General features: G+C 43.3%; 1 protein-coding gene across 1 annotated transcript in view; it reads left to right on the top strand.

Annotated features, from left to right (window-relative positions):
- The window catches only part of EPS8L2 (EPS8 signaling adaptor L2), a 473245-nt gene that overhangs the window by 205309 nt on the left and 243563 nt on the right, over positions 1 to 24373 (top strand). The window contains exons 2-3 of the mRNA XM_069624038.1: positions 12867 to 12930; positions 14443 to 14480. Of these exons, the coding sequence (XP_069480139.1) occupies positions 12887 to 12930; positions 14443 to 14480 (82 nt within the window). The 5' untranslated portion in view covers positions 12867 to 12886. The remainder of the gene's footprint in view (positions 1 to 12866; positions 12931 to 14442; positions 14481 to 24373) is intronic.

Genomic DNA, 24373 nt, shown 5'->3' with positions numbered 1-24373 from the left:
TTACTGTGGATATTGAAGGTTTTATTTTATAAAGCTTACATCTTTAGCCTTTAAGTAGTACTAAATTTCAGCTGTCTAATGGCCTTTCCTCATTCCAGTCATGTTATTTTGTTTAAGCTTTTTCACTCATGCATCAGTGATGATAGGTACAATCTAGGACTGTTAACAATATGAATGTTGCACTGGAAAATCGGTAGAAGGTTCTTTCCTCTACAATGGCCCTGTGCGTGCACACACACGCGCGCGATTGACGCGCGCGGTTGATGACTCTGCTCCAAAATAACTCTATATGGGAACACTGAACGCTGGGATACTGTTGGCCTTATCGATCATTCCCTAGTCAACAGTTCTCGCTTGGAGTCGTTCTGTTGCAGGGAGAGCACAGAGGCAAAAACTGCAAATTATGTTTGTAGTTTAATCCTTTTATTTTACCTTTACCTTCGGTTTTCTTTATTTTAATAAAAAGAAAAGTAATCCGGTCTTGGTTTACTGTGCCAGCACTCAGTCCGCCAACTACTGGTTGGGTCAGTGCCATTTTACACTTAATTTCAGGACATTAATCATAATCAGCATTTTCTGCTTTCAGTTCATTTATTTTTCATCCCATTTTAAAATTCAGGCGCATTTTTTTTATTCTGCTCCATTCTGCTCCATCGGTCAGTTGTTCTATTTTTACAAACACACGTTCTCTTTCCATTTAACTTGTTCTGATTCTATTTTGTTAGTGTTTTTGATTATTTCGATTTTTTTGTGTGAAAATAAATGAAAGTTGTATGTGCAAGCCTATTGTAGGATTGAATACCTTCCAGTTGTCTAAAGTGGAGATTTCCATTGTATTTTTTTGGTTTGATTACATTATCTGTTTTCTCGAAACAGGTATGTTTTGTATTCGACATTTCATTCTTTGTTCAGTTAAAATTTTAATTCATATGTTAAGCAGGCAGCTGCCTGCCTTCTATTTTTCTATTTATTTAAACCTCCACTTCCTTGCACCGTCTTAAACAAATATCATTTTAAAAAAAAGGTATTTTCCAAAGGTTGGTCCACCTAGTAAAGTGTAAACAAGTATGGGCGACCCACTATAATTTTTAAGTCAGCCGCTTTTCTGGGAGAGTGCCATAATTTACAATCTATAAGGGCAGCCATTATAGTTTTTTTAGAGTGGCAATTCTGTGAAGGCGCGAGGCATTACATTTTTCAGGGAGCAGCGGTTTTGTAAGAGGGAGCCAGAGCACATTTTGAGAGGGTATTGAGAGACTGGCTTTTCTGTTTGTCTGTGAAGGAGAGACTAAACTATTTAAACATGTTTAAAGGAACTACTTTTCTCTGTGAGAGTGCTGTATACGTATATTTATAAAATGCCTGGACCGACAGCTACAAGCAAATGAAAGGGCAATAACGTGTTGCAGGAGTTAAAACAGGTGCCTACGAAAATTACTAAATGACTTCCTACAAATCTGAAATGCTTTACCAGCTCTTTGGCAAATGTGTGGGGATGGCGCCTGGCTTGAAAGATTGCTAGGTGATCAGGGAATTTCTGCATCAGTGGAGGCATGTGCAAATGATGGCGCTATGCCCAACAGTGCTGCAAGAGCATTCACGAGGCGGTCCCAGTACTGATGAGTCGCAGGTGAACCAACGTCCATATCTGAAGCCCAGCAGAGCAGGGAGAGAATCTGAAGCTGACGAGGCCTCAATAAGCAACTGCCACTTGTAAGAGGAACTGCGCGCCATCTTGGTGGCAGTATGGAGGAACTGGACTTGGATATAGATTCTACAGGTGCCAATTCTGTGCCAATTCTGTGAAAGGTTGGCAAAAAGAGAACCCCAACATGCTGATAGACAAGAGGGAAAAAGATGACACAACAATGGTTCAATATTTTCAAGCTAGGGAACCTGCAAAGGAAACCCTGGTAGCCTGACAATACACACAAAGAAAACGCAGTGATTTACCACTTTCATGAGAGATCTTGGTGCACAGGGCACCATGTTCCAGGCTCAAGCACTAAACTCTCAGCATCCATTGTTTGGAGGTATTTTCAAATCAAACCTGAAGAGTTTACTACAGCTTTCTGTACTATATGTAATTGGAAAGTCAGCTGTGGAAAACAGGCAGGCCGATATAATGAAATTATATGATAAGGCATTTATAACACGCCTATACACAAGTGTTTCAAGGCGCAATGAGGCAAGGGAGGGGAACAAGGGAGGATGGACAACGATCCTACTAGGCCAGGTGTCATTCAGATCGCAGAGATTTCAGTCCTGGAGAGATACGATCCCTGGGCTTGAGGCCAAGGACAAGTCCTGCAGTCCTGTTCTGGATGAGTTGCAGAGGGCGGAGAGTAGAAGCAGGCAGATTTCGAAAGAGGCTGTTGCAATAGTCCAGCCTAGAGAGAACCAGGGCTCTGGAGACAGTGAGCTTCTGGGGGAACGAGAGGAAAGGAAGAATACCTCTGAGGAGGGTGCAACTGGTAGTGTGACTTCTTGGAGACATCAGAGATGTGAGGAGAGAAGGAGAGAGTGGAGTCGAAGATGACCCCAAGGTTTATAGCCTTGCAAGTTGGAGCAGGAAGAGGGCCAAGAGAGGCCGGCCAGAGAGCTACAGGAAATGAGGAAGCGGGTGTGCCAATGAGGAGAATGCAACATCGCTTAAGCACCGCCTTGAACAATGCCACCAAGTGGCTTTTTCTAACTGAGAGACAGCACAAAGGGTTGTGGTCAGACTATTATGATGAACATGGGAAGAATTATGACACGATTTCTAGAAGGGCTGTGTCTGCAGAATCTAGACTGTCACTCACCAGCAAACGGTCACTGACAGATTACAGTAGAGAGGAGCCTATGCCAAAAAGAGTAACAATGGAAATCCACCAGTTGATTGGAGAGAAATACCCATTGACATGCAGCTATTCCGTGTTGTTTAGTGGTTTCAAAAGCCTTAACAACTGCTTAGCGCCACCCTCCAACATTCCAAGCCACATGTTTGTTTCAGCTGTTCAGGTGCCGCAATTGTATGAAAACCTGCAAAGAACGGTACGTTCTGCCCCGAGATCCATAAACGCCCTGCTGTTAATTTGACAATTGATGTATAGGCCAACTCCCACACAGCAGATTATCTGTGTGCATCTCTGCACTTTGGGCGCAGTTGCAGCCTCCAGACCAAGGAATCACTGATTCTAAAGTCTTGCCTCTCAAATGCTCCTCCGCCAGCCACACAGGCAGCGGTATGCCTAAACTTGCTGCTCTGAGCATCCATTCATGGGGACAAGGACACAACGCAAGCGATATATTGGAGGAGCTCTGTAATGTTATTTCCGAGTGGCTGCAGCCGCTGGATCTACATGTTCGGTCTGTGTTTTCTGATAAACAGGAAAACATAATGGGCCTCATTCCGGGTTTGGAGCTAACCATGGAGTAATTAGCTCCATGGTTGCCTCCGAAACCGTCCCAAATCCGGCATGGTGAATGGAGTAATTACTGGTCCATTCCAGGGTTGGAGGGACAGGTAATTCCCCATTCATCTTTTGCCTTTCCCCATTCCCATTTCTGCCCCATAGGGCTCAATGGGAATGGGGAAGGAGGTCATTACGGCACCGTAAATTACGGTACCGTAATTACCTCCGAAGTACCTTTGCGGGTCCCGTACTTTACTCCTGCTAAAAGCAGGAGGTAAGGAAGGACCCGCAAAGGGACCTCGGAATACAGAGGTAAGGGATAACCGGCATCGGCACCCTTACCGGTGCCGGTAATTCCTTACCTCCAACCTCGAATGACCCCCAATGTGTCTGCATTGCAAAAGTAGATTCGGCAATATATACTGTACCATGTGGTTGCCCTTCGCGACTTTCTTCCGGTCCTGGCGTTCCTGAAGGAGAATAGCAGCAGTGTTCCCTTGGAGGGCACAGCAAAGGAAACATGTGCCAATGTTCGCCTTCTGTGAAAACACGGGCATCTTGGGCAAACATTCAGGCAAAAACAACTTGCCATTTCAACAACTTGTGCAAGACCGCTCACATGGTGGAACTCTGCTAATTACATGTTTCAATAAATGTTAGAGAGAAAAAGAAAGTTGTGCAGGAGAACGCAACGCTGCATGTCGTGGCAGGCGGTGCTATGCTTAAGTTATCACAGTGGCTCATGTTGGAGCACTTTACACACTTTCTGGGACATTTTGAGGAAGCCTCTTAGTGAAATGATGCCACTGAGAAATCTATTGCAACAGGTTGAGACACAGTGTAATGCCCTTTAAAGCAAAGGAAATGTGTTTGGCATATCCCCTTCTGCCTCAATGTTTCCTACTACTTTTACAAACTGACGGCTGCTGAACGCTGTAACCTCCACACCAGATGCAATACACAGGACCTGGTAAGACAACCGTTTGAGCTATTCATGTCTCCAAATGATGACCTTGCAGTTGTGCGTAATTTTAGGGGGAGAGGGGGACAGGGGTGTTTGTCCCCCCCCCAACTTTCATGGTACACCATTCTGCCCCATTCATTTGGGTGGGGCACCTTTTCTTCAGATGTCATGTCCCTCCCAACATTTTATGCAAAGTTACTCCACTGGCTCTGTACAGAACATTGTTGTTAGCTCTCTCTGGGATGTTGTCACAGTATTTGATACTGTACTATTCTGGAAGTGGAGAGACAAAAGTAGCCGATCTAGCCCGGTCTTTCCAGAACAGCTGGTAGGATGGGGAGCTGCGTTCCAACCAGTGTTTACTGCAAACAAGTGTTATGCCCAGCTGAACAGGGTGTGCCTAAAACATGTACTTGCCTCGGCACTGAATATGCCCCGAACCTTGCTTTGATTCAAGCAAACTACTGTACTCCTTCCCCCCCCCATACCTCCAACCACTGCTGCCTAAGGAAATGGATGACGGGGATTCAGACCAATGCGATTCATAGTTGCACACACTGCCTACATTTGACAAGGAGGCTCCTTATTAGCAATTGTAGTAGCTGATGTAAACCAAGAAAACATATTTGATTATGAGAAAAAATTGAGGGAGGTGCACCAGTCTTGGGAGGATAGCTCAGGGGCAATGCGCTTGCCTTGGAAGCAAGAGGACACGGAGCACCACAGGTTCGATTCCTGGGTCTGTGCTTAAAAACCTCTGTGTATTAAGCGTGTTATAAATAACTTATCATATCAAACATGCCATAAACAATTATAGCATATTATTTTAACAGGTATGCTGGTTTGGGCCTGTAGAAACATGGCCTTACATTTATAAGACTGGCTTTTCTGCAAGGAAGAGCCAGAGCATTTATTCTGGTAGCAGCTTTTCTGGAACGCAGACATTTTTCAGAGAGCAGCATTTTTTGGTGAGGCAGAGCTATAGAACAAACGTATAATTCCACTTCAGCCAATCAATGGACTTTTAGGCCATACTAAACAAATAGTGACGCTCATGTTTTTCACTCAGCCAGTCATTTGTGTTCGACTGCCACCTTGAATAGCTTTGCTGAACTTATCTTATATACCTTATTTGTCAACATACAAAGACTGTCTCTAACAATGAGGGTGTCGGAAACATGTTCTGACAGGAGAGACCAGCTTGGGACAGCAGGTTTCTTGCATCCTCTGGAACAATGATCGAGACTGGTGGTGACCGAAGTAGGTAACTAATGGGGAGACCAGCTGGGACTCTGTTTCCTGAAATCCGTGGAATATCTGAACAGTCCAGTCCACTGGTTTCTCTCTGGTACATAGAAAATGAGTTGTGCGTTTTTCTCACTGAAGGTAGTAGTGACAAGAATGTCTCTGTCCCTTCGAAAAAAAAGGCATGTGTGTTTCTCACTCGGGCCTCTCAACTGCATTTTGGGGCTCTCTCAGAAAAAAACGTGTGTGCATGTGTTTCACTCTTAACCGGTCAGTGGAAATGTCTGACCTCCCAGGAAAAAGTGCCACTTGTGTATCTCACCTCGGCCAGTCCATTAGTTTTTGTGGCCCTCAAAAACTAAGTTGTGTGTTTTTCTCACTCAAGGTATTCAAAGGTATTTCTCTGTGCCTCATAAAAAATGTAATCAGAAAATTATTACTGTTAAAACTTGTAATAATACATCATAGGTCGATCAGTAATACACCATTTCTACTGAAAATGTTAGATCACGTTACGCATGTCCAGATTTTAGAGCATTTAAACACACACAATATTTGAAATAAATGGCAGTCCGGCTTCAGGCTAGGATACGGCCACTACTAATGCTGCTTGACCTATCTTCGGCCTTTGGCCTGGTCTTTATTGGTCACCAGGTTGATTGAAGTGGGCACCGTTTCGGGTAAGGCTGCACTTTGGATACCGTCTTTCCTGAATAACAGATTAGGGTGCGTAGCGAGGATGCAGAGGCTGTACCAGCACTGTTGTTGTTTGGGGAGCCACAGGGAGGGTGCCTCTCCCGTCGCTCTACAATATTTTTATGATGCCCCTTATTGACCTGCTTAAAAGGGCGTCGGGTTAACGAATTACGCAGACAACACACAATGTGTCATTCCTCTTTCTGGCATGCACGAGCAGGATACCAAGAAGGTGAATGAAATATATCAATTAATTCAGGCCTGGACGGTGGAAAGTGACCTGGCCCTGAACAATGAGAAAACCGAGCTGATTGTTGTGGGAAAAGAAAAGAAAATCACAAATCTCGGAGCAGACTACCTCCGGTTTAACATTGCCGATTGTGTGATTTTTACACAAAAGAAAGTTAAAACACTTGGAATATATTTAGATCAGAACCTCCAATATGCGAGCCCAAGTTAATATCATCTCTTCATCTGCTTATTATATTAAGTTGTTGGCCCCGTTACAACAACTAATTTCAAGACAGTTGCGAGAGCCATTATTGACGCAAAAATAGGTTACTGCAGCAGTTTGCTGGTGGGGATCTGTAAGAGCGATTGTGCCAGGCGTCAGTTGATAAAAATAGTGCTGTTAGGATTACTGTTGGCCTCAAGAGGAGCGACCATGTATCAGATGCTAGGGGGGGAAGTCTACATTGGCTCCCTCTTGAGGCCAAGATCGAATATCGGCTTATCATGATTACTCAAAAATGTCTTACATTGTCATATCCCGTGTACCTAGCGAAAGTACAGAGAGTAAATCATCTATTCGAGATCTTAGATGTAACTATTTGAATCTACTGAAGGTGCCCAGATGTAAACTGACACTAGAAAAAGAGGGTTCCTTTGTAGCAGCCCCCAAAGTCTGGAACAGGGTACGCCCGGATCTCAGGGAAGCTGTCCACCTCTAACCAGTTGACGATGCCTGCATGATGTTTTCAGTTGTGATGTTTCTTGGATTACCTGTTTGTCTTTGTCTGTTCATTCTGTGCCGCATACCTCTAGGCCACTTGGTGAACAATATAAATGTAATAAATTAAAAGTAAACTAATGAATAATAATAATGCTTTGAGGTCAGAATAATCAGCATAGAGCGAATGGAATATACTTAAGCGATAAACCCTGATCCGGCGGGCTGGATCAGGTGTTATCGTCCAGGGCCCAAGTTAAAGGCCCATGCGAAGCAAGGGCTTTTATCAATGGTCCCTGGGCTGATAACACCCGATCCGGCACGCTGGAGAGGGTCTTAACGTTATTAGCACCCCAGGTTGGCAATCCGGTAACCCGGAGTGCTGAGAGCAGTTTATTTTGATTGAATGAACGGGATGCCACGCTGCGTCCCTTCATTCAAACAAAATACTGTACTAAGACAGCCGCAATGGAGATGAAAGGCGGGGCTTTTTACTGAGACCTTTCTTCCATTTCCTTGGCGGCCTGGAGGGAGCATGGTGGCAGCAGCCGGGGCGGCAGGTTCATGCCGCCGCTAAATCAAAAGATAAGTGGGTTGTGGAAGTAAAAAAACATAATGGAAGGCAGAGTGGGGGCAAGATGGTGGTGCAGTGTGGGGGAAGCAGCCAGCAGTCTGCTGGGAATGCAGGCTGAGATTACCAGGTTCAGCTCACATTCCGAGCAGCCTCATTGGTTCACTTCCCAGACCGGGTGCTAATTGTTATTGTTTTCATTTTGGATTTTGGGGGGGTTTGTATGTTTTTTGGGGAAGGGGTAGGTTTGAAACTGAGAGATAAAATTGTGAACAAAAAAGAAATAGGAATTTTTCACAGAGCCTGGCTAGGGTGGGCCGTATGACAGAATGTCATGTATGCCACCTTGTCATCACCTCTGTCCCTCCCGGTTGCCCATGACACTACAACATGACTAATGTAGCATACCGCAGAAAAGAATTAAATGACAATTGCCGGTGCTCTTCTGCAGGAAGCTTTCCTGCAAGGTGCTATGGGCATCTCCTTTTATTGGTGGGAGTGGTAGGATTTGTGGCTACTTCTGAGACACCTGCACAGACATTCAAGCCATATCTAATACCCGGCTGCTTGTTGTCGTAAAATGAGGGCCTTTGCATCAACCGACCCTCCTCCCAACAAAGGTTGCACACCACCATTGATGCTTTTGTTTTGGGGTTCCCCGGGGTTGGCACTGAAATGTTTCCATGACCCAGGGCCCCTTTTTCCCAGATCCCCTGATGTTTTGGACCTTCCTGGGCCCCCTGCTGCAACATGGCCATGGCTAGTGGGGGCTTCTGCTCCTTTATTTTCATTTGGGCAGTCACGGGTGTGCCTGCTGCTGCTCCTGACTAGGGGTCTCCTTTCTCTACAGATTAAACGTACTCTTAACTCTTCCTTCTGCTGTTGTCCCTGTCCCTTGTCTCCATTTTAGAAAAAAACATCAAACTTCTAAAGCGCACAGCACACAGAGCCTAGCCTAACTCCTTGCGTTGCAGCCTGTATGTCTCCTTTGCTTTCTTGTTCCTGCTATCAAGGAAGTGTTTCATTTACTTTTAGCTTCTCTTACTAGGCCGATTACCCAATACACGACTCAAAATAATAGTTTCCGACGATTCAAAAATGACTATGCTTATTAGAATCATTAGTACCCGGCGTGAAAATAAAAAAGAAAGTCTTACCACTGATTGGCTACATTCCCAACCTTATCCCAATCACGCAACAGTGTGCAGCTCGCTCCGTTCCTGACAGCATTTTCCTTCCAGAATGGCCACCAAGGAAAGGGAGAAGGGACTTCATATAGTCCCTTCTACCCTTCCATGGCGGCCATTTGCTGTGTTTACGAGGGCCGCCATGGAAATAGAAAATGAACTAGGTTTTCTATCCATGGCAGCCATTTTTTGTACTTTTTATTTCCAGCTGCGAAACGCAACGCATCTCGCGGCCGGGGAAAAAACCATTAGTACCCCGCTCTAATGGGCCGCAGTACTAATGGCAATATGCCCCGAGGCTGAGGGCCATTACCGCTTAAGGTAATGCCCCAAGGCCTCCGTTAAGGCCCTTGCTACACTCAGGCCTGTAACTATGGGCACCGCGGGCATTGCCTTATGTGGTAATGGCCCAGAGTCTAGGGGCATATGGCCTAAATACATATAAATTGGGTTTTCAGCCAATTCACACCTCTGTAAAGCACTGGCTCAGAGTCGAATTCAGCTGATTCGAGCTGCATGCAAGTTGAATTAGACATTTACTGACTCGGCTTGATTTCCACTTGCAATCAATCTCTATTGAAGCTTGAATAGATCCAGCTAATTCAAATAATGTTTCTTTGTTTGAGCCGGCATTCCAGTTGAGCACTTTAAGGCACGCTCATCCCGAATTAAAACCTCATGTGGCCGACGATATGCTTGTTTGGGTTCCTTATTGTTGAGTTATCGGTCGATATATCATCAATATAGCCTCCGTCCAATTGCAACTTTCTCAATGGGTACTCAATTTGGATTCCAAGACTTTATGTTGAGGTCTATGGCTGGCTTGATAAAGAAGTATAGCTTCACCTTTTGTCTGGTTTGGAAAAATCTGTCTATCCTTGTTGATAGTCCAATAACTTAAGGCAACTTGGAATATCATATAAATATGTTGATCTCTGTGGCACCACACAGAGGAATACCTATCACCACAGTCCATTCATTCCCCCAAAACCAACTCAAAATCACATTACAAAGTGCAGAGAAATGCGTGGATATATTACCGCCTGACAGAGGATGGGAGAAAAATGCAGCCCAGGGAGAGCAAAGAGTGTCTGGGGTTGGTTTTAGAAGGGGCCCACATTGTGGGCGCAGAGGAGTAGAGGGAGTGGGAGAGATGCTGGGGACAGGGAAAGAATTCAAGTAATTTGAAAGGGAGGTGGGCGCGCTAGATACCGTTCTTAAACACTAGCTTTTAGAATGTGGCTAAAAAGGGCTTTTCCATTTTCTATAACAGACATATATATATATATATATATATATATATATATATATATATCATTCACATTACTGTTGCCAATGTGTGATGGTGCCACAGATTAAAGACAATATCTCATGAGCTTTTTATGTTTAATGATTAGAGAGGGCAATGCAAAGAGATTGCATAATGTACAGTGCTATATATATAATTATTTTTTTTAAAGGAAAAAAACTTTAGTTGTAGAGATGTTAAGGTGAGAACTTAATACAACCCATCCCTGGAAATTCAGCTAGAGCCACCTTAACTTTGCACCCCCTGTTGCGCAGACTATGACCAAGGCTACGGAAAGCTTTGTGCTGCAAACGCGGTCGCTACGCCCCCTCCAACTCCCAAATTTCACTCAGTGCCCTATGGCCATCCCCCACCTCTACCCTGATGACATTTGTATCTTTTATGACCTACAAATAGCTTTTTAGCTCAAATTTTAAAATAACGACGGCAGGGAATAACCCCAAACCACAAAAGGATTGCGAGTCAACGCTTCATGCCCAAGTTGTTTTGGACCTGGTCCAAATCCGTCCAGTGTTTTAGGCTTTGCGCTTTGGCATAAAGTGATCTTTTTTTGTCTATGGGAAAATGAATGGGAAGTAGACTGCACTTTTGGAGAAAAGAAAAATGTGGCGCTTAATATCTGGTAACCACAAGGTCTTGCAGAGCATGTCATAAGGCCTGCGTGGAATCCTTCCCGTGCGGGCTAGGTACCACCTTTTTGTCTCATTGGGTGGTTTATCAGGTGCCTCTTTATTCCTGTCTGAGGGAGATAGTTCGCCCAGGAGGTGGACTGAGTCAGTCAGGATGCAGGAGGGAAGAGCCAGGTCTTGAGAGCCTTCCGGAAGGCGATGTGATCCTCTATGCAGCATATGGTAAATGGAAACAAGTTCCAGTTGGTGGGAGCTTGGACTGCGAAATAAGAGGCCCCTATTCCGGTCGATTTTGCGACTGAAATTATGAGGAGAGCTGGGCCGGATCTCAGGTTTCTGGTGGGCCTGTAGGGTGTTCGTTTGTGTTGCAGGTATTCTGGCCCTGTGTTGTGGAGAGCTTGTGGATGATGCACATTGCCTTGTAGGGGGTCCGTTGCCTGATTGGCAGCCAGTGAAAGGCACAGAGGGTGGGTGTGATGTGTTCTCTAGGGCCTAAGGCAAGAAGGAGTAGTGTTTTGCACATCAATAGACTTCAAGTGGTGCAGAACGGGGCTGTCCGAATAGTAGTTGGATTGACTCACAGTGATCACGTTTCTCAAGCAAGAAGGTCTCTGCATTGGTTTCCCGTGGCATCCCGAATCCAGTTTCGGTTATTAACAATAACCATGAAATGCAGGCTTGATCTAATGCCGAATTACCTTCATGGTCTAATTGCGAAGAAATCCAACAGCCGCCCCTTAGATCTAGCTTCCAGAACCTAATGAATATTCCTAGAAGCAAATCTAAAAAGATGGAAAAGGGAGCCTTCTCTACTGCAGCCCCAGCAGCCTGGAATGCTCTTCCATCAGCTCTGCGGGGTCACACATTGCTTACTAGCTTCAAGAATAAATTGAAGACCTGGCTCTTCGCATAGATCCCGCTCTGACGTTCGTTCCTTAGCCCTACACTGATGTTTGTTCCTTGGCCCTATACTATGACTCCCCTGTGTTTTTTGTTGATGTTGTCTAAGTTTGCACCCTAATGCTGATGGGTTCAAGGTTGTGCGGTATAAATGACGTAAAGTAAATATTACAGCAAAAATTGACATTATTACAGAAGCATAATCAATAGATATGCCCTTTCATAATCCTACAAAAACGGAGCTTTTTTAAAAAAAAAAAAAGTTAAGCAGCTGCCGATAAAACTTAGATTCCTGTGAATTTACGTATTTTAAGGCCATCTTACATTTTCAGACCGTACTCTTTGAATATAGGAAACACTCGGTGTTCTCAAAGATTCATGATTACCAAAAGGTGGAACAAAATGAACAATAATCTCAACTTGTCCATTGGACAAACATCCACAGGCAGTCATCGGCTTGGGCCCCAGTTCTTCCTGCAGCTCCTTACTTTCCTGATCTAAATGTCATATATAAATACATTATATCTTTTCATTCCATAAAATCTAAATGTGCCTCTCTGCCTAGCAAGCATTTCTGTAAAAAGGAATTCATCATGGAGTTTGTGCTTAGTTGCAGATATGTCTCTCTTTTCCTTTGTGTTCTTTTATAAAAAGAAATAGGCAGTAAAAATGAATGAATGCTCATCTCCCTCAGCTCCCAGTTCTATCAACCCGCGATTGATCAGGCAGGAAGTTTGCTTTCTAAAACATTGTCCTGTAGATTAATTTTCATTTGTTTTACGGGGCGATTCTACAGTTTCCCTACGCTCAGGATACGTGTGGGGATATAGGATTTCCGTTTAAGGGGAAATCGTGGCAGTGTCTGGATCATGGAAATTATTTGTGACCATAGAGACTCTTTTAATTTCAATGTGATCCGGCTAATGTGTAACATGAAGAGCCGTGGAAGGCTGATGGAATTGGTGCTTCCCTGGATGGTGATGAGCATAATTAATTGAGGTTTCTGTTTCTTTTACAGTTGGATGTCTTGAGGGCAAGATGAGTCAATCGGGATCCACAGGCAGCTACCCAGGCTCCTCCAAGTAAGTACAATGTATTTTGGGGTGGGGAAAGCTTTAAATTCTTTATATAATTTAGAAGAGGCTTCATACCAGCAATGTTTAGGCAATCGTGTTAAAGATTAATACGCTCAAGTCCAGCTCTGGGGTTTATCATAGATTGAGGAACTGACCCTGCTCCTGTTCAATATCAAAGATACACTGCTTATAATCCGTAAGCCACTACTTCTCTGAGCCGAATCTGATCACATGGGCAGGGGCGCTTCCAAGGGGTGGCCAAGGGGGGCCACGGCCACCCTTATAAAAGCATGGGCCCCCCACTGGCCCATTCATTTATGTATGTTTGTTTTGGTGTGCCACCCCAAGACTTAAAGTGTGGGCACCACTATGAAAAATGTCTAGGGGCGCCACTGTACATGGGTCTGTACCCTGCAAGCAGGCCTTTACATGAGACTGGGGGTCTGAACCCTGTAAGCTTAGCTGTGAAGGAGGGCTTGCAGTGTTAGTGTTTGTATTGGGCTATTTATTGACAGTGATGTAAAGCCCCAACAATGCATCACTCAACTTTCTCCTAGGATCAACCTGATGAACAGCTCGAACATCCACCCTGTGCGCCGCAAACCATTTGAATAAAGCTGTCCCTTCCTCTCTGCTGCTTAGTCGACTACTGTTTATTAAGTACAGTGTAGTCCCCAAGCCCCCCAAAAAAGGAGTGTCCACACACTATGTTAGGTTATAACACAATTCTTTATATAAATAAGGTTCAATATATATATACACAATCAATAACACCCTTGGTACTCTGGCAATTCGAATATGGTAAATATGTACAATGTCTTAGTCGACTACTACCAGGGCCACCTGTTGGGCCTCCCCTTTACTCTTTTATAACCCTCAACAAGATCCTCAACTTTATTACTCGTAACCTCTACTTCCTCCCCAACTCTTCCAAGCTTGCGTGTTCTTTATGGTCATACAGTCCTTCTTCAAAATACTCCTTCAGAACCGGCTATCCCACCCCTCGGCTGCTTCTATAACCCACTGCTCCCCATTTCACACCCTCTGCTCCAGCACCCTTTGCAAGTTTGCAATCCCGCTAGGCATCCTCTGGTTTCGCCTACTTATCTCTCATCTACCCCACAACAAGAACCCCCTTTCCCTAAAAAAAAAACGAAAAAAGACACCCTCCAGCATCTATGCATTCATGGCGACTTACAAGCGCCATCTCCTCCACAATGAAAAGGCCCCCACACTATCCCCACAAATGGTGAACACTTCTCCCCTATGTTTGTGCATATGCTGATATCCCCCCTGTGCATATCCCGTATATGACCTTTTCTGTTTGTACTATCAGTGGTTCATGTTCTCCCTCACCCCTGACATCAACTGGTCCATTCTACATTGGATTTCATCCATCATTGCAATAGATTGGATTGGGGTGAATCGCCAACAAGACACAGCTTGATTTTCTTGTCTGCAGCTTGCACGAATATGAAAGCACTAATACTCCTCCTTTCTGATCATTTCTTTTTACAGTGGAGGACAGCCCAAAATGAGCGCGAAAGACTTGTTTGGTGAGTACACCGTTCCACCACAGCCAGGGGCTGCTTGGTTGAAAAGCCAAACGACCTAAGGCAATAGCAGTGTCACGGGTGGTTTGAAAGCTATTTCGCTCACTTTGCATGACTTCATTATTATAACAGGTGTTCCATGATAGAAAAAGCTTGTTTTTTGAAGAGCAGTTTCTTTAACACAAAACATAGGGCCTCGTTACAAGTGTGCCGGTCCGGTAACAACGGTGCCGGTAAGCCTACCAACACTGTTGCTTCTGTGGTCCCCATGGGAATGGGATTTACATTTACCGGTGCCTGACTTCTCGGAACGCCGGGGTCATAATACCCCGGTGTTACCGTGAAGTCAGGTGCCGGTAAAATTCACAAGTCTGGCGGAAACCTGCCAGTTTTACCGGCCCGGTTACCGCTGGACTTGTAATGAGGCCCATAGTATTGTTTGTCACCAAATTCAATAGCAATGTTGTTATGTCTTGCTTCTCTCTTGTCCCCTGTGCTGCGAGCTGTGTGCTTGGAATGTCTGTGGAATGCCTGCTTTTGGAATGTTGAGTCGGTGTTAAGAACCCATCTTTTCAAATGTCTTGGACTTAAGTTTGATAACTGTGATGAATTTGGGTTCTGCTGCGTAGCCAGTGGCATGGAATTATTTCGCCCTCTTGAATGCACAGGCTTGTTGAGAAATTGATAGATTTCCCATTGGGTTGAAAACTAGAGGGACTGAGGACATTGCTTAATTTGTGCTCACATCCTAAGAGGCTGGGCACTTAGACCTATTTTCCAGAACTAGCACTTATTGCTTATTGAGAATGCTTGCAAACGGAATCCCTTCCTAGTATTTCATCACTGATGAAAAAGAAAAAATGACAAGGCACCCATGACTGCATACATCAATAATGAGGACCATGTGTCTGTGGCAGAATGCCATCTGTGGGTGCAGAGTAGCACAAGGTTGTTTCATAAAATATGGTGAAGGTACTCGGCCCCACTTTCAAAATGCACCATGTTGAAAAGTATAGTGAAAACATGTAAACTTGTCTACTGACACCTCTCAGCAGCTGTTTTGTAGTTTGGCAATATTATAATATAAGAACTCTAAATATAAGCCATGTCTAGATTTGACATGGTGGACTCTGAGAATCTACAATTATACTGACTAAAACCTATTTGTGTCACATTATGTTCAGCTTGGTTGCTAGCGACTTAGTTCACTGACAAGGCCATATGTGCATCTAGGCTTGGGAACTGCGTTTCACCTAAAATAACCAAAACAGGAAACTACCTTAATGACCTTTCCGGGAAGGCTTGTCACCTTCTCCAGAAGACAGGAAATCTATCCAGGGGGTGAGTTGGGAACCACTGCTTCAAAGGCATTCCCTGCCAGGGCAAAGAAGAGCTCACACCATGCTCGTTATTAACAGACTCTTTGATGCAGTGCAGAAAGGAGAGAGGGCAGAGTTAGAATGGTCGGAAGAGAAGCACCAGTCCACCGGTGGTCCGGCACGTGTACGTATCTTGATGACCTCTTAACCGGTCCTATGAGCTGGCGGTTTGCTGAAGACTTAGTGGTTACACTGCATTTAGAAAGTGACTACTATCCTTTTATACTCTCAGTAAAACTGAAATGCAATCCAATTGTTCTGCTTCTGACCGGGCCCAGAAATTCTGATGTAACTATCAAACACTAGTAGTAGAAATAAGTGGTTTCATTTAGATCCTGAAAAATTCATACCTATGATTAATGACCCGGTGTTGCCTCAAATGGAATTATTACATATTTCCTCTATGGAGGCGAATGCTTATTTTAATGTAAGGTCATTTTATAGAAAGCACACTGCTGTAATATCCCCCATGTTACGAAAGAGTGGGCACAGACCAGGGAGCATTCCAGATGGTTTAAGAAAGATTGCCAACAGGTAAAAATAAGCCTTTATTTGGGTTTGAACAACAGGGCAATAGTGGGCAAAGTGCTAAAAGAGCCTTCTATAGAGCTCTGTTGCATAAAAGGAAGTGGGAACACCCATGGCGAAACTCTGAGCTTCTTATAACAGCTGTCCAAGAAAATGGCCAGCCAACATTTTGGAAGTTGGTCGTGACGAGCCCAGTAGCGGTTGAGAATTTAGAAGTTGGTATGGCAATACCCCAGGAGGTCTGCTTTTAAATGTTAGTAGCCTTTACACAAAATAAGCTGAAGTGCAGTCCCCTGTAGATACAGCGAAATCGGCGTATTAGGTGAACCCTCGCCTTTAGTATTTAGAGAAATAGAGGTAACTTTAACCCCAAAGTCTCAAAAGCCGTGAAAAGCTCCTGGCTATGATCAAAGTTCAATAGATTTTTTTTAATGAACCTTTGATATTGGTCGAACTTTTAGCTGTGTTTTTTTATTAATATCAATGTTTCCAAATGGAATCCCTCTCTTTGAAGATAGGCTGAGATTGCCCCCATTTTTATAAAGAGGGCCAGGGCTAAGTCAAATCACTATGGGCTGATTTCATTGATCCATGGGCTAGCCAAGGTATTTGTGAAAGTTATATGGGGCCACCTAGAATATTGGGTTAAACATAACAATCATTTCTGAAGTAAAGGGTTTTTTTAGAAGGGAAGTAGATTTTACAGGACAGGCGTTTCACTCCTCTGGATTTCTAAAACATGTGTGGCCCATCTTAAAACCTCTACTTTTTTGTGTTTATTAATTGTAGAACTGCATTTGACAGCATAGATGGGTCAAAGCGTATGGGAGTGATGAGAGATATGGGGTTGCCATTCCGCATTGCTAGAGGCAATTTAGTTATTATGCAGAAATAACTTGGCAAGTATTAGTTGCAGCCTGAGGGTCAAAGCCTCTTCTACTTTCCCCATTGAGGTGGGTGCCCATCAAAGTTGTGCATTAGCCACCCTGTTATTCTTTTGCATGTATAAATGGCAAAGGGGATTTTAGAGACTGGGGGCGATGCACCCCGTTTAGCTAGAAAGAAATGTGGCTTATAATGCAGCAATAACTTGGAAAGCCTGAACGGCAGCAATTGATTGCCCAGCCATTGATTGCCCTTGAAAAGTTCTGAAGGGACTGCTCTTCAGTGCTGAATGCCCCCAAAACTGTAATAATGGACTGTCACGCCTCATTGTTTTAAGGCTAATTGTGAGCTCATCTGGAGCAGTATATGGCATGTGAATCAGTACAATTACCTTTGACTGAGAATCTATAAGAACGCACCTTGGTCTCAGCAACTGGATAGGGATCGGGTAAAAGTAGAGTCCTATGTAACTTAATCCTTTGTACAATTATTTTAGTGGCAATGCCAACACCCCAGCTTTAGAATTCTCTCAAATCCAGGTTAGGACAGCTATTTTCTATTTTGGGGTTATAAGGCTATTACAAGCTTATAAACGTCTGATAAGCTTCTTTGAAGCATCTCTTATATCTTCTTAGACAGAATTTCTAGCAATAAAAGGATGCAGGTAGTTCAGTTTCAGACAGGGGGCCTGCTAATCAGACCCCTCTTTCATAATGCTCCTTGAAAACCAGCATAATGCATGGCGACCTTTGGGAACGAGGAAAGGGAGTTTTGGTTGATGGCAATTGGTTCTAGCTGGTTCACGTTTTGGTTGTCGGAAGCAGTTGACTGTGTTTACAATTGCGATCAATGAGGCCTGATGCCAGTGCTCGTTTTCAGGTCCCTTGCTCTAGCCTGAGCTAGCCAGTGCTGCCAGGGGCCGAATTCTCCTAATTTCATTCGTCCCGCAACCCCTTATTCCTTCTTTCCTGCTTGTGGTGAAGTAGTAAAGCAGTGACTCCTGGCGAATGGAAGCCACTGTGAGTGGTGCTCCTGCATGGAGTCTGTGAATTGGGTGGGAGCCAGCGCGGGTGGCGCTCCTTCAGAGTCTGTGAATCTTTCTGCACCAGTTAGCGCTATGTGCCGTGGTGCCTCTAACGTACTGTTATGTGGCTGCACTGTTTGCAACTCCTCTACATTCCTTATATTCACAAACTGCTGTAGGCGCTCTACCTGGTTGCGTGAACGTGGGCGTGGGAGTTGACTGCAGTGCCGACTGACCCTTGAGCCATCCTCGGGCTACTCTATTGAGCCTGTCGCACTGAAGCTCCACATTGTTGTACTCAGTCTATTTGGCTGCTGGATCGTTCTGAGGGCAGTGACTGACGGGCTGTCTGCCCTTTGAGCCATCCCCGGAATACGAAGTGCAAGGAAAAGTGCAGTCAGCAGGCCACCAGTCGCATGGCGGGATTTCAGAGTCTGCACATCAATTGCTGATTGTTGGAACTGGAATACAAGGAAGTGCCTGAAGGGTCATGTATGCACTGAGAAGCAAACACGTGGGGTATTCTCCCTTTGCTGAAACCAATCTTACACGAGGTACTTCTGATCTTCAGTGCTCTGACTTGTCCTATTCAACTGTAGCAGGTACAAGAGCTGGCTATCTTTCACCCTCTAAACAACCTAAGAAAGAAGCGAAAAAATGTAACTTGCCCAAGGGAAAAACCACAGACTTTTTGCATAACGTTGTTAATTAGTCTATCATGGACCTGCTTGCAGAAGAGGTCTCTAAGGTGAAGCAGCTTCAGAAAGCCTGTATTATATTCAGAGCCTGATTGGTACAACGTGTATGACTACACCTGTATCTACAACCTTGGAGTACGTCACATAATCAACCCAAACATCTGACCCCCTGTTGATTTTTACAACAAGCCCTTCCCCCAACAATATCAGAGAGGTAGATCTTTTGGAATTTCTGCACCTCTTCTGTTCAGATGATAGTAACTTCAGCAGGTCATTTGGCCCCTAGCAATTTTCTACAAGCCGTCGCCCACTCATGCTCTTTCACTGCAGCTCATAGAGCCGCTGGGTGAACAAACAACCCTTGGCCAACCATCTCTCCTTGTGCGCAACTTTGTAATGCACTCTCTTGTAAAACTGTATGAAAATATCTGAGGAGTTCAAACAACAAAGACATATTTTCTTCTTCGAAACAACAAAATGAAATCCTTAGGTTATATTTGTGCTAAAGCACTTAAACTGGCTTCTGTGGTAACCTCTGATGCTCCCTCAAGGGTTGATCTCGGTGTTGAGGAGATTACTATTCCAGCAGCTCAATTTAGGGCAGCTCTAATGCTTCTTGCCTCAAACCATTCAACTTCGAAGGAGACCATCTGCCTTGAGGGTTCAACGAGGAAGGATTTGACTCGGAGGAAGTCCTGGTGAGATTAAGAGAAATTGTTAAACACAAAGGCAAAAAAAAAGGAAGAAATAAAAGCAATGCGAAGAACCTCACTGCACAAAAAAACAAAGGCCCACGCAAATTCCTTTGTAATTTGCACAATCCTCTGCACTGCAACAACCTGGAGGCTCACCTGCAACCATTGCTCCTGCTAAGAGTAGAAGACCTAATGCAAAACACAATAAGCTGTACCCACTTCTAATACCTTTTAAATCCAACATAACACACTATTGAAAGCCTATAGGCGAACAAGCAGAGCTGTCCATAGATTCTTTAAATCTGAGTTGGTTGTCCACCAATTCTTGCGAGGAAGCTCCTAAAGCAGATGCTTTACCTCCAGCACTGGAGCACTCTGAGCAGGCTTCTAATTTGCAGCACCTTGAGGAACTGCCACTGTAACACAAATCACTTGATAACTTAAGAGCCTTGCTCTCAATCGACTGAGAGGAAGGGGTTTGAGGATAGAGCTCCTCGGAATGATGGTATCCCATCCAAACATTTGACTCTGGAGGAAAGAAGAGTTTGCATTGCAAGTTAAAGCTCTACAATTAATCCTCCAGAACCTTCTCCAAAGAGGTATTCAGAGAACGAGGAAAGAGATTTACAGAGCAATGAAGTAATGGCCAAATTCTGCACTCTAGAAGAAGAGCCCAAACTATCAAACAAAATATGTTTACTAGGCTCTCAATCTCTGAAAAAGAAGCAATTCTCGTCCATTTCAAAGCATCATTTCTTTACATCAGTCTGTCTGGAACAGATATTTCCATCAGAAAATCGGACCCCTTTAAACAGGCAGATATTTCTACATCTTCATGAAATACCTCCCCTACGCATGATTTCCTCTGCAGAGGTAAAACAAGTGGAATGAATTAGGCATAACAGACTGAATTCAGTTGCATTGCACTTAAACTGAAGACTATGGTTCCCTTGTTAGAAGAGGCTCATTCTTTTCAAATTTTGGACGATGATATTTATACCCTAGGAGGCCACTCTCCAATAAATTCTGGCAATAAAGCTGCACATGAATCGGGCAATTTTAAAATCTGGGGAAACGATGTTTGCATATCCCTGTCAAATGAACCATTCCCTTTCAAAAAGCTCCTTCTCCAGAGTAGTGTGCAGCAATAACTGCAGCTCTCCATAAACTTTCTTTTTCTAATTCCTCTGTGAAATATTCAAAAAATAATGTCTTGGCTTGCCAACTAATCTCATTGATTTCATGGAACACTAGAGGGCACTCCCATCTTTTTAACAATCAATCAATTCTTTTTAAATAGGATGCCCTGTGATATATTGTTTCTGCAGGAAATGCTGTTGCAAGCCAATCCTCATTTGGATGGGGTTTTCTGTATTTGATCCACCTGCTTCTTAAGGTACCAACAAGGGATGAACTTCTGGGAGGTCTCCTGACAGCAGTTCATAATACTCTCGTTTTTTCATGTGCCGTTTCGTAGTCTGATATTTCAGAGATTCTACCTGTTTAAATATTGTGGAATGGGCCCAATATGATGTCTCTCTCTAATTTGCTTCTTATTAATATCTATAGAAACCCCCTACATTTTACTTGGCCCAGCTTGTTTAAGGCACTTGCTTATATTTTAGACTCTTGCTGTATGTCAGAGTGCAGTGATATTTTGGTGATGGGAGATTTTAATGTCGACTATCTGTCTAACTTCAACATTTTTGACCAATCTCACATAAGGAATTCTAATATTGGAGGGGCAAAAATGTTTAACTTCATTTAATCATGGGGCCATGTGATGGTCAATGGCCAAATAGGCAAGGATATCCTTGCTCAACCTATGTGGTCTATAGGACCAAGTTTCTCAATAATTGATGATATTTTAGCAACTTTTTAAAATGTGAGATCCTTCCCTCCAAACATAGTGACCACGAAATGCTTCACACCACTATCAATTTTAACTGGTCCTAAGAAAATGTAGACAAATAGTACATGAATACAAAAAAGGTAGCAGGTGCCCCTCTCTCGAAAGAACAAGGCATGATAACCTGTTCAGTAGTTATTAACCACATTGAGAGTTCACAGCCATTGCTTTTTGCTCACTGTACCTTCACAGATGGGAAATAGCCATTTGCATATCAGTCTTTGTCCCGCCCACAAGGGCAGTCCAGCACCGAAATGCTATGGCAATTCCTCTCTGAACAAGAGTACCATCAGCCACCCCATACACGTGTTTCAGCCTTGTTGGGCATCATCAGTGAGGTGAAGCTGAGCCTCTCTAAGCACAGTGAGCAGGGAGTCCACGTCTGGTTGCCCCCAGGTAACCTACGGTGACCAACCCCAAGTTCCTTTCAAAAATACAAAAAAGGTAGCAGGCTGCGAACTCTCAAGTGGTTAATAACCACTGAACAGGTTATCAAGTCTGTTCTTTCGAGAGAGGGGCGCCCGTACCTTTGCAAAAATAGTACATGAATCTTGAGTGCACCACCAGAAAACTAGACTTTCTTGGGCACCTAAGATGATTTCTAAATTCAATAACAAAATAATGGCACTTTTAAGTGACTTCTCGCAAAAAACAAAGAAATGTCTCCTTTCCACAAAAGCTGGAAGCCTGTGCACAAGCTTTTATAAAGGAGAACTGCAGACCCTTTTCCTTCACATCTAAAAAAAAAATAAGTTGATGAAAAAATAGCCAAAAAGAAAAGGGAATTAAAATATAACCTGAGACAAAGAAGGATAAGTAACACCCATCAATCTATAATTATACAGAAAGTCCTAAAACAGGAATATAAAAATTGGCTTTAATTACACAGAGCAGCACTTTATGAAGGAGACGCAGAACGCATGTTGGTGGCACTGAACCGTCCAGAATCAAAAATTGTTGGCATTTATTTAATAATCCGAATACTTTTCAACAAGACCCCCAAATTATTTTCTAGAGAGCACGTGGAATACACATTTTAGGTCTATTTTTGCATCCTCCTTTTTTGAAATATGCCTCGATCTTTGGTAATTTAGAGTCCCTGCTACTCTTTGATGAAGAGCCGATTTTATATATCATAAAACGGGTGAAGGCTTCTTGTGTCCCAGGTCCGGATGGGATCCCTATGACAGTGATGAAGGAGGAGCCTCTTTTGTGGTCTAAAACTGTGTTTGATTTATTCTGCTTTATTTTAAAATCTCACTCATATCCTAAAAGCTGGAAAACTAAAATTATTACCCCACATTTCAAGAAGGGAAATCGAGAGCTACCAATCAACTACAGGGCTATTGCCCTTTTAGATAGTATGAGCAAAATCTTCTCGCCTGTGATGTTAGACAATCTGAACAAATGGATCAAAAGGGACCAAACTGGTGATTTGTTTTAATCAGGCTTTAGACCTGGGATGGACACCACCTTGAATAATTACATTTGATCATTTCTACAACAACAGGGTCGCTCCGTCAAACAAACCAAATGTTGGCCTTTATTGATTTATCCGAGGCCTTTGACAGTGTGGATAGAGACACATTATGGGATAAACTTGTATCTCTTGGCTGTCCTCCTTCTTTATTAAATATTTTGATTAAGCTACATGAAGACACTATCGGAACCCATTAGAGCCAACAGAGGGTTGTGGCAGGGCTGCATACTTGCACTGACTCTTTTTAATTTTTATATAGCAGATTTGGGAAGGGCTTTACCTCTTTGCTATTCTTACCCGCTGAAATTGGAACTATTCCCCATCTGGTTTATGCAGATGACGTGGTAGTACTAGACAAAACCCCCATAAGGATACAAAATAATCTAATTTCCTTATTTCAATATATGTCTGGTAACGACTTAAAAATACATTCTGAAAAACTAAAAATATTGATGTTCACCATAGGGAAAAACAATCCCCAAAAAGTCAAATTAATTTGGCACATCAATAACAAACTGATTAATGTGGTAGAAAATTGGAAATACTTGGGGCCTGCCATTGCACAAATCATAAATTCATGGTCAGCCCAAAAAGATCTGCACACTAAATCTTTATTTAATTCTTGTTTCTCAAATGAGGAAAATTGACAATAAATAGGGGAAGTTCTCCATTTTACCTCTTTTTATAAAAGCAAAATTGTCCCATGACTAACTTTGGAGGTGAAACTAGACCAGCCAAGGTTGGCTCACAGAGAGTGGAAGGTGAAATATGGATATATACTGCGAGAGTGCAGAAGTAAGGCTCTGACACAATGGTGGAATGTTTTTGGGTAGAGACTTTTATTATATGAAAAGGGGTTGCAAAAATGCTTCTCTGTCCCTAAAACTAGGAGGGGTTTCCAAGCCTCTAAGAAAACTAAAGAAATTGTCAAAATGTTCAAATTATAAAATCCATCACTTATGTCCCTAACACTATTAACTTATACCAACTGTGCAGGGATGACCTATTCCTAAAGTTAACTGTTCTTTGTAAATTCAACAAATGGAAAAGTTCACAGTCTCTTGGGTAATCCGAACTGGTGACAATAAAGAAATATTCACAAATATAGGACTCCAAGGTTAGGGTTGTAATCTTTTCTCCTAGATTCCTTATAGTGTTCTTAGTAGATCCAACCAAGTTAAGGTCCCAGTCTCTTGGATAAGCACAAGTGGCAATAATAAAGAAATGCTCAAAACTGTAGTACTCCAAGGTTAGGGTCGTAATCCTTTCCATAGAATCCTCCTTATGTTTTCTCTCCT

The sequence above is a fragment of the Ambystoma mexicanum genome, chromosome 11 (assembly GCF_040938575.1).
Source record: "Ambystoma mexicanum isolate Mex_15411 chromosome 11, UKY_AmexF1_1, whole genome shotgun sequence".
Classification (NCBI taxonomy): Eukaryota; Metazoa; Chordata; class Amphibia; order Caudata; family Ambystomatidae; genus Ambystoma; species Ambystoma mexicanum.
The sequence above is the reverse complement of the archived record's forward strand: the minus strand, read 5'-3'. Positions and strand labels throughout refer to the sequence as shown.